General features: G+C 44.6%; 1 protein-coding gene across 1 annotated transcript in view; it reads right to left on the minus strand.

The window, feature by feature from the left end:
• Positions 1–9,900, minus strand: part of Arfgef3 (ARFGEF family member 3) — a 164,761-nt gene extending 154,861 nt beyond the window's left edge. Inside the window, exons 1-2 of the mRNA XM_052751124.1 lie at positions 9,713–9,900; positions 8,967–9,479 (exon numbers count right to left, since the gene is read on the minus strand). Coding sequence (XP_052607084.1) covers positions 8,967–9,051 — 85 coding nt within the window. The 5' untranslated portion in view covers positions 9,052–9,479; positions 9,713–9,900. The remainder of the gene's footprint in view (positions 1–8,966; positions 9,480–9,712) is intronic.
• Between the last annotated feature and the right edge of the window lie 369 nt (positions 9,901–10,269).

Consider the following 10,269-nt stretch of genomic DNA (forward strand, 5'->3'; position numbering starts at 1 on the left):
CACTGTGGTTAATTTTGGTCAGCTAGTCACTGGCTCTACCCTCTGTCAGAACACATTCAAAATATGACACATTTCCCCCATTTTGGTCTAAATATAAAGGGAAGGTTTTAACTAACATAGTATAACTATATACAATAAGTACAATAACTATATACAAATATATACAGATAAGAATTACATTAACAACGTCTAGTCTATTTGCATTTCTGACTTGTGTATAGTCTATACTTGTATTAATACAGATATGCATGTTATCTTTAAAAGTTTGTGTATTTTTTAGAGCAAGGAAACCAGACACCAATAAAAACCGGATGGCCCAGGTGATCCAATATCCGGAACAGCTTCAAAGTTGCTGACTGAGATGATGCAGCCTCATAGAATACTCCATTCAGGACTTGACCATAATCCTGAATTTTCTCAGGGTCCCCCAAAGATTACCAATGCCCCTAATCAACAGGAAGCAGTCTAGAGAACTATGCTCACATTCCCCAAAAAAGGATTATAGATGTTTGTTTTTGTTTAGGGGGATTGGTTGCAAATTATGATTGGTCATGGTAAAAAAAACAACAACAAAAAAAACCAAGGGAGTTAGATTCAAAGATCTCTTTCTAAAAGAAAAAAAGGGGATAGGATATAGAAATGACAGAATAAAAGGTAGATTATTGAATCTACTTTAATCCAAAAAACAACTATTAAACTTAAATATTTTACATTGGAATGGATTTTAGTTTATTGATACAAATTTAAAGTTAATTTTGTTATACTGTATGTAATAGTTCTACTTTTGTTTAGGTTATTGTGTTTATACAGCTCATTTAAAATGTAACATATAATTAAAAATACAGGTTAACAGTCAAACTTATAGTCAGACTAGGTATGTTTTCAAGGTCATACACAGATATATTTAGATAGATAGATGGTCTTCAAACACTTCAAAGACCCACAGAATACGACATTTAATATGTTTAATAATCTAAGGATTTTTATGACAGTGAGACATGTCTGCTCCTGACAGCAGCAATCTACTTCAGAGAAGATGATGGGCATGGAAGAAACTCCATATGGAGTTTGTTTCCTTTATGTCAAAAGCTAACCATGCAGGCAAAGAAACTGCCCTTGCCTCAATTGCTGACCGTTATTGTCCAAACTGGACCAACAGGACACACAAAAAAACTCCTACCAAACTTTGCCATGACAAGGCAGGACAGTCCTTCAAAATTTCCTGCTTCTGAGAAAAGTCTGTCAGCTATCCTAGACCTATGGGCCAAAGATGGATGCCCCAATGTTATAGAAGAGCTTTGGGTGACTGTCTAGGCAGCCTAATGTCCCTGTTGTTAGGTAACATTTCATTCACCCTTTTGGGGTCTTTGACAGAGTTGAAGACTAGATAGTCATAGTTTTTCTTAGTTTTGATAAAAGATAAATTGGATGTGAAATTTTAGACTCACCAAGATAGGATATATAATTGAGTATTTTCTCTAATTTTGTCAAATACAAATGGACTGGATACTGTTACTGTAATTCTTAATAACTGTTTTGTTGTATATAATCTTACTACAATAAAGTTAAAACATTTCTTTTAATTAGACAAAAAGAGAGAAATGCTGTGGAATAATCCTTCTGTACACTGTGAATATGTATTGCTCTCCTTGTTTAATAAAAAGCTGACAGGCCAGTAGCCAGGCAGGAAGTTAGGTGGGAAAGCCATACTGTTAAGCTCAATCCACGAGTCTGTTTAATGGGTAACTGGGATTTATTAAAATATACATTGTGGAAATACACTTATGGATACAGAACTGAGTAAACAGCTGAAGTTGTCCTCTGCTCTGTCCAATAGTGAAAGCATCTGGCTGTCCAGTGTCCAGTCACACCAGGAAGACACACATTACCCCTCCCTCTTTCCTTTTAAGAGGTCACACACCCAGGCAGGAGGTCACATATGCAGGCAAGAGCACCGCCTCTATCGGGCTAGGTAGCCCAAGGACATTGGCTGAGCAGTTACCCACTACACCAAACTGAGAATGATGGGAAGGAGGAGGGAAGAGTTAGGGGAGTCACTAGGAGCCTCAGAGGGAGCAGGACATGCTAGAGGACAGGTAAAGCCATGAGCCATGTAGCAGAATGTAGATTAATAGAAATGGGTTAATTTAAGTTGTAAGAGTTTTTAGTAATAAGCCTGAGCTATTGGCCAAGCATTTATAAGTAATATAAGTCTCAGTGTGGTATTTTGGAAGCAGATGCTGGGAGGGAAAAACTCAGCCTACCCTACCCTGTGTTCTCTTCTTAACATGGCAGATGAAGAGGCACACCCCAGTCAGGGTCTTCTTTCCGCCAAATGGCTCTTCACCTCATTTTAAATAAAAGCTAACCCTCAGTGTGTCCAACGAAGACCTCCATGAGCTCTACTACTTCTTCCTGCCATTGACTTCCTGAGATTCCCTGCAGCCTCTTCGTACTTCTCTAAGTCACAATCTTCCTCACAATCTCCCTTTCAAGACAGCCTCCCCTAAACATTCTATTGAGATGGCAGCTCCATTTTCCCTCCAAGGGCTTCCTATCTCAGTTACTACTTTATGTTTTCTAGTAGGTTTTGTCACTATCCGAGTTGGCATACATGTTTTTCCTTATCTTGCTCACTGGCTTTCATCACTCCAACCGTCCATGAGCACCACGCTGGACCTTTTTTTGCCTGTTTTGCTCACTATGGTAGCAGCACTGAGAACAGCACCTGGCACACTGTAGGTGCTTACTCTGTATTTGTTGAGTTAATAAAGTAATGGGGAAGACGGCATGCATCAGTCACTGAAAGAAGCTCAGTAGGGCTGAAGTTCAGTGTCAGAGGGAGGGTGCTACAGGATGGGGCTGCCCGACAAGTAGAGGCAGGCCACATGAGACCTAGCAGAACACACTGAGGGTTCTGTTTCACACTAACGAGTGCTAGTCAGCTCTTCAGCCTATTCAGCTGACATGGAATGAGCAGATTAGGGTTCCCAGGTGGTACTGCTTGGACAATAGCTTGAAAACATCTCAAGTAACAAGGCAGAGCACATAGGATGCTACTTTCAGGCCAAGACAGTGGGCAATAGAGGGAGAGAGACATAGACAGTCTGGAGATACAGCTAGGAAGGAAACAGAAGCAGAACTTAGAGCAGGTTGGATCACAAAGTACATTAACATATCTGGGATAATTCTCAGTTCCAGGTCAAGCAACTGAACAAGTGATAGTACTCACTGAACACCTAGGAAGTTCACAGGGTCACTCGGGGTCATACTAACTTCAAGCACCTTTATGTCACTCAAGAAGAGATGTTGAAGTAATTCATTACATTGGGCCTGGGATGTGAGGGACCAGGAATGCGAGAATTGGATGAGTCCGACTCTTGTTGACCCAACATAGCTCAAGAACCATAGTTTCACAGGAAATGGCTATGGCAGCAAGACAAAGCCGGCATCCAGCTATATCGGGTGTCTCTGGTGGAAGTCAAGTTAGATTGGAGTGGGGTGGAATGGGGAGGCAAAGACGTGGGCACAGTCGCTACAGACATTCTAATAAGTCTGACAGTGGAAGGCTACCTATGGGAGAACCTGTAGCTGGAAGGGAAGGAGGTGAAGGGATGGTGGTGAGGTAGATGGTCCTTTGCCTAGTTGGGGTTCCTGCCTCTAATTTCATTTCCTTTTCTCTTTATATCTCCCAAATACATTCCTTATAAGTCCTGTGTTGTATGCAAAAACAGTTAAAGGAATTGTAAAATGGGGGCATGGTGCTTCCCAGATGTAATTCCCAGCCACCTCCTTTTCATTTTCTGGGCCAGTCACAGCCTTGAGTTGTCAGTTCTGAAGGAAAACTCTGTTCTTGCAGTTCCCCTGAGCTCCTTCAAACCCACTCATGCTTTTCTACTTAGAGCATTACCACCAGCAGACAAGAGTCCGGACAGCATAGAGCAAGGGGGAAATGCCTAACTAACCCTTGCTACTTATTCTGCAACTCTCAAGAACACTAACTTTTAGAGACATTATGACAAACAAGAAAATGTTCAAGTTAAAAAATATATATATATTAAAGGAGCTGGTGAGAGGATTCAGTGGGTGAACACACTTGCTGCCAAGCCTGACAATGTGAGTTCAATTCCCGGAGCCCACATTGTAGAAGGTCTGACTTCTACATGCATGCTCTTGCATCCACCCCCACATAAATAAATGTTCAAAAGTTCAATGAATTAAAGAAAATTCTTACGTTTGAAAATAGATGTGCGGTATGATCCGTTTGCAAAAGGGGTAGCTTTTAAATGTAACGTGGTGCTACCACTGGGTGGTGAGATAACAAATATTTTTTATTTTTTTCTTTATACTGTTGTAATGTTTTGCAATATTCTAAACCTAACATATGACTCTTATGAATTAAGGATGAGTAATTTTTGAAAGCACAGGGGTTAGTAAGAGTTTATTTATGTATTGAAAGCTGTGTCCTCAAACTATAGGTGCAGAAACCACTAAAGTTCCAACACGCCATGCTTGTGCTCACAGAGGCCACTACTCTGCCGGACCTTTAACAGCATAATTGACCAGCATCCACTCTCCTGCTTTCTCAGCAGCACTCTTAATTTTGCTCTAAGGAAACCATCTTTCCTTTGCCCTGGGATTCAATTGTCTCCATAGTGTGGGTCTAATCCCGTTATCTCAATGTCTTTCTTGGGTAGAATAGGTTCAGGCATAGTCACATGACTCATCAAGACATAGAGAATCCAGGAAACCAAGGGCCATGTAGGTGTGACTGGAAGAGCCATATGGTCTAAATGTGGTGACGACCTGTCTCTCCAGAGTTGGTATAAGGAAGGAATCTTGAGATGGTGAAAATGGTATGTGCCTCTTCTCTCCTTAGAACAGTGGTTCTCAACCTTCCTAATGCTGTGACCCTTTAATACAGTTCCTCAAGTTGTGGTGACACCCAACCTTAAAATTATTTTTGTTGCTACTTCATAACTATAATTTTGCTACTGTTATGAAACGTAATATAAATATCTGTGTGGTTTTTTTTTGATGGTCCAAAGGGGTCGTGACCCACACATTGAGAACCACTGTCTTAGATGCTCTAGGTGCTGTTGATCAAAGTGGGGGGTGGGGCGTCTCAGAAATAGAGAGCAGAAACGTCTAACAAGTGTTGCCTGGTTCTTGTCTCCATCAGAGAGAGAATTTAGAGATGTCACAAAATAAGGAATTGGGGAGAAGATTGTGGCAGATGGAAGAGCGGCGGCCTCTGAGTTACACCCCAATTTTAGGTAGCTGAACTTTAAGGAAGGGGAGTTATTCACAGAGGATGGAGAGAAGGACTGACTTTCCCATGGAAGAGGCTTTCCTCCCCCATTCTGTCCTCATCTGGAGTGTTGAGGTTGAAGCAGACATTTCTACCAGACTAACGATGTGGAGATGCCGTCACAATGAAGCCAAGGGAAGTTAGCACAGGTGTGGGTTAGCCATGGTGTCCCAGCTGGTTTTTCACTGTTTGAGCAGTCACATAATGTCCTGTCCTGCTGTAACATAGCTCTATGATTGCATCAGCTTCTAGAAAGTTTGCCTCACTGTGCCCACCCCCCATCCTACCTGGCTTACCTTATTACTATAGAGATGACCTTTCTCTCTTGGGATGATTGCTGTCCCATCACAGTCTAAAGAAAGGTGACTGTGTGTCCATGTTTAATCTCTGTTGCTATGATAAGCACCATAAGCAAAAGCAACTTGGAGAGGAAAGGGTTTCTTTCAGCTTACAGGTTACAGACCTTCACTGAAGAGAGTCGGAGCAAGAGCTTAAAGCAGATACCACAAGGGAAAGCTGCCTTGGGGTTGTTGAAGCCGCATATTCAGCTACCTTTCTTATATAGCTTATGTCCCACCTGCCTAGGGATGGTGCTGCTCACAGTGGTCTAGATCTTCCGACATCAATTAGCAATTAAGAAAATGCCTCACCAGGTGGTGGTGGCACATGCCTTTACCCAGCACTCAGGAGGCAGAGGTAGGTGGATCTCTATGAGTTCAAGGCCAGCCTGGTCTACAGAGCGAGATCCATAACAGGCACCAAAACTACACAGAGAAACCCTGTCTCGAAGGAAAAAAAAAAAAAAGAAAGAAAGAAAGAAAAGAAAATGCCTCATAACCATAGTCACAGGCCAGTATGATAGTATGATTAAGGCAATTATTCAGTTGAGGCCCTTTCTTCCCAGATGACTCTAGGTTTATGTCAAATTCACAGCTGAAACTAAGTCCAACACCATGCTCCCCACAACAGTCTGAGTAGAGATTACCCCCCACCTCCTAAGAGACTCTAAGTAGGGGTGAGGATGAAACCAATCTCCCAAACCATCTAAGTGGGGGATGACCCCACTCTCCCAAGATGGTCTAAGTTTATGGGCACCCAAAGTCCACATAGAGCATGTCAACCAACTCCCAAAGATGAAGACAAGGGCCTTAAAACTGTATAATTTCAGATCAATCCAAACCCACAGCTATTCTTTTAAGGGACATTTAATGGCTGGAGCAAGTAAATTGTATGGCGCTGGTCAGCTTTAACTTGTCTTGTCTTTACACTCAATGTATTTCCCAATTATCCTTCCCTCATAGCTCTACGCATGCCAACTCCAAAGTAGTAAGTGCTCTGAAAGGGCAGGGCTCTGAGCCAGCAGAGTAAATGATTCTACTGAGGCGGCCGTGAAAGCTTCCTGTGTGAGCAAGGCCTTGGAGGATCTGGAAAAGGAATTCCTGATGGAGGGTATCAGGGAAAATAAATAAATAAATAAATAACTACTCTGCATGGTGTCATCAAGAAAGTGCCACAGCAAACTGCCACCAGGCCCCAGAACTCTTGGTGGGGCAATAAGACAGGGAACTGGCCTAGATTCTTAAGTACATTCTTAGAAATTTGCATGTTAATCTATTTAAAAAAAAATATGAGGGCTGAACAGTGACAAATGTCTTCTCATAAAAACCTTGACTTGGTAGTGGGAAATGGAGAAACATAGATAGACAACAAAAAACGACTTCCTATGCCTTTGTTTATACTGCATATCCCACCCCCTTCAACAAACTCTGGTTTATGGAATGCTTCACTACAGGGGAGGTCTGAAACGTTCGCTTAAAAAAACAGCAGAAAAGAAAAACAAAGAACTCTCAGCTTACGTGTTCTTCAGATGAGATCTCCACCATCCCCCCTTCCTCCCATGTTCAGACCCTGTTCTTTGGCCGGTTTTCCAGCTCCGGTTATTCCCATGTACAAAGGAATGCTCCGTGCTGTTATTTAACTGTCACAGCCCCGTCTCTCCTCTTGCTAATTATAGAATAATCAGTACACGACAAAAGGGACCACATCTATTCTTACAGCCAAGGTGCATGCACAGCTCGACCCAGAAAAATCTACCTGTCCTCAGCTCTGGGCTTCCCTAGTAGCCACAAGGGCTAAACAACACTGGTTTAAAGTCAAGGTGTTGAATATCAAATATCCAACTTATTAAAAACACTGGCTTACTCTGCACCTCTGTGTTTATCTCAGTCCGTTTCATTTACAGCAAACTGATCATGAATACTAGAATGACATGTTTCATGCACGGTCAGGCCCTGCTTTATTATGTTACCCAGCCATCTGTGACCCTTCATTAGAGAGGCAATTGGGAATCCAGTTTGGAAGCACTGCTGAATGACAATGGCCACGCTGAAACGGTACTGTGGCTTTAAGAGCCTTGCCGCTCTTAGACAGCTAGTCCATTTTCATTTAGCAGTAAACTAAAATGGCCAAGCACTAGTTCTACCCACAAGATAAACTCCATGGGCAATCATTGAGACAATTTAGTCACTATGCGGAGATTAAACAAAGGATGCTGTTGCTGTGATTGGCTGCACACACACACACACACACACACACACACACACACACATACATACACACACACACCCCACGTACGCAAACATGTGAATTAAGACCTTCCATCAGGACAGCATAACCTGAAACACTATGTGAATTCTGCCTTTGGTGAGACACCAACTAAAGGCACTTCTGTGTCTTTTTTTCAGGTTGCACACAGCACAAAATCGTGACAAGCACCGACTGGATTTTATTTCAGTGGAAGGGGCTCTGTTTTTTAATGGACTGGTTACCAAGGCGTCACAAGCAAGGGACTCACAGAGCTGTCCTGGTTCCTTTTAGGCCTTTCCTTTTTTAAAAGCATTTCTGTTACCCCAAGTATGCTCTGGCTGTCTGTTGCAGTTCCATCCCCATCATTGGGTGCCTCGGTCTTGCCTAATTGATATGTCATTCCGTTTATTTTCTGCTGGTGAGATCTGCAGCCTACATGATGGGAAACGCTCATTTGCTCCCAGGAACTTTGTTCAATTTTAGCACGGCTCAACAACTAAAAGCCCACCTGTCTGAGGGGCAGGTCAATAACAGAACTGCAGGAGTAACCCAATTCCTCCAGACTGCTCCTCCAGGCTGTTATTTTCCATGCACAATAGCCGTAAAAGCGAATACTTAGCAAGGTGGTCTGTCTCAGGAAAATCAAATCAAATAAGCCTTCCTTCCTGGTTCCACTCAGGAAGGTTTGAGAAGAGGGCTGTTGCTTTAATTAACTCCCTTCTTCCTTCCAGACGCCTGGGCATCAGGGCCCTGATTTCATGCAAGCTGGGAATCCTCACTTGGCCATGGGGAACCTGTGTCCACCGGTGCTGCGGACCCAGAAAGGGGACGCCTCCTACCAAACGCAACGGTTCCCATTTGAGGTTTGGGAGGAGGTAAGGAGACCAGAACGGAGACAGCTGGATGCCCAAGATTTTCATATCCTGCATATTCTCGGAGGTAACTCTCGCAATTGCGCGACAGGCATCCATAACCCATACTGGGTGACAGTCCCTCCCTCCCAGGGGCCGCGTGGAGCAGCCGGTGGTGATCCGGGGAGCAGGTGTCCCCGCGCACCGCCCTCGCTTACCCAAGGCCCAGGTGCAGCTCTCCTTGATGGCTTTGTATTTGCTCCCGGACGCGTCCCTCTGCAGCTTCCTCAAGATCTCTTCCATCTTGGCCTTCCCAGAGCCGGGCCACCCGACTGGGAGAGCGTGCGGAGGACGCGCCTAGGCGGCCGCTGCGCTCGTCCCCATCGCGCTCCGCGGCCACTGATGAATCACGCCCGTTCCACGCCGCGGGGCCACGTCAGCCCCGCCGCCACGCCCGTAGCCACGCCCGCCGGGTCAGGTGCGCTCCCGAGCCCCGGGACGCTGGAGGCTGGGGCCTCCTATTTCGCGCCCAAGCGGACCTGGGGGACCCGGCTTCGTCCAAAGGTGGGGGTCAGCGGCTGGTTGCCGGCCGGGCTCCGCCCGAGGGCGCCTCTGATCCACTGAGAGTGAGAGCCGTGGGCAGAGGGCAGAGAGGGGCCTGGGTGTTGGTGCCCATCACCTGCCCGCCACGCCGATCCCGGCATCCCGAGACCCCGCTGCACCCGGGTGTCCTGGAACCAAAACAGTCATACATCCACTAAATAGTAAGCAGCTGGTCCCCTCCCCGTGTCAGGCTGAGGCCATCCAGCGGGGACTATGCCATATGTCTGCCTGCAGGGAGCTTACATGACAATGTATTAGACTCATACATTGCACGCTAATACGAGTCTCTAATAATTAGAGAATTGGATGTGAGAATTAAATCATAAAAGGTTTAGAAGAGGATTAAAATGAGTACACTTACGTCAGTACACGGAGATTTCTACCAAACCAGCCAAGGCAGAAACTGCAAACAAAAATCAATCGATTTAATTGACAACTTAAAACCTTTCGACAGCCCAGCAGTCAATCTGTGGGGCTGCCCTGGATGTTAGAAATGAGCAGCCCCATAGTTAGGCGAGGAAACCAGGCCTCAGCTACTTCCCAGGCAACAAGAGTTGTATTGCACACACCCGGAATCCAAAGATTTTTTTTTAAAAAAAAAAAAAAAAAAAACCTTCACCAGCAGGTGAGTATAGAAAAATTAGAAGTTCAAGGTCATTCTCGGCTAGTCTGAGACCAGCTTTAGGTACATGAGACTGTTAAAAATAAATACTAAATAAATAAAATAAAAATCTCTCGTATTGGCTGAGTTGTTTCCCTCTGAAGCAAGGGGCACACCGGCCAGTGGCAGCTGAGGCCTGTTGGGTTTTGGTAGGCAGGGAAAGCCTGCCCCCTCGGGAGCCACGGGAGCTAAGGCCGAAGGAAGCCAGTGACTCTGTCTGCTCTTTGAGTGACTTCAGGTGTTCCCCTGGTGGTAGG

Source organism: Peromyscus californicus, unplaced genomic scaffold (assembly GCF_007827085.1).
Source record: "Peromyscus californicus insignis strain IS unplaced genomic scaffold, ASM782708v3 Scaffold_22__1_contigs__length_63687245, whole genome shotgun sequence".
NCBI lineage: Eukaryota > Metazoa > Chordata > Mammalia > Rodentia > Cricetidae > Peromyscus > Peromyscus californicus.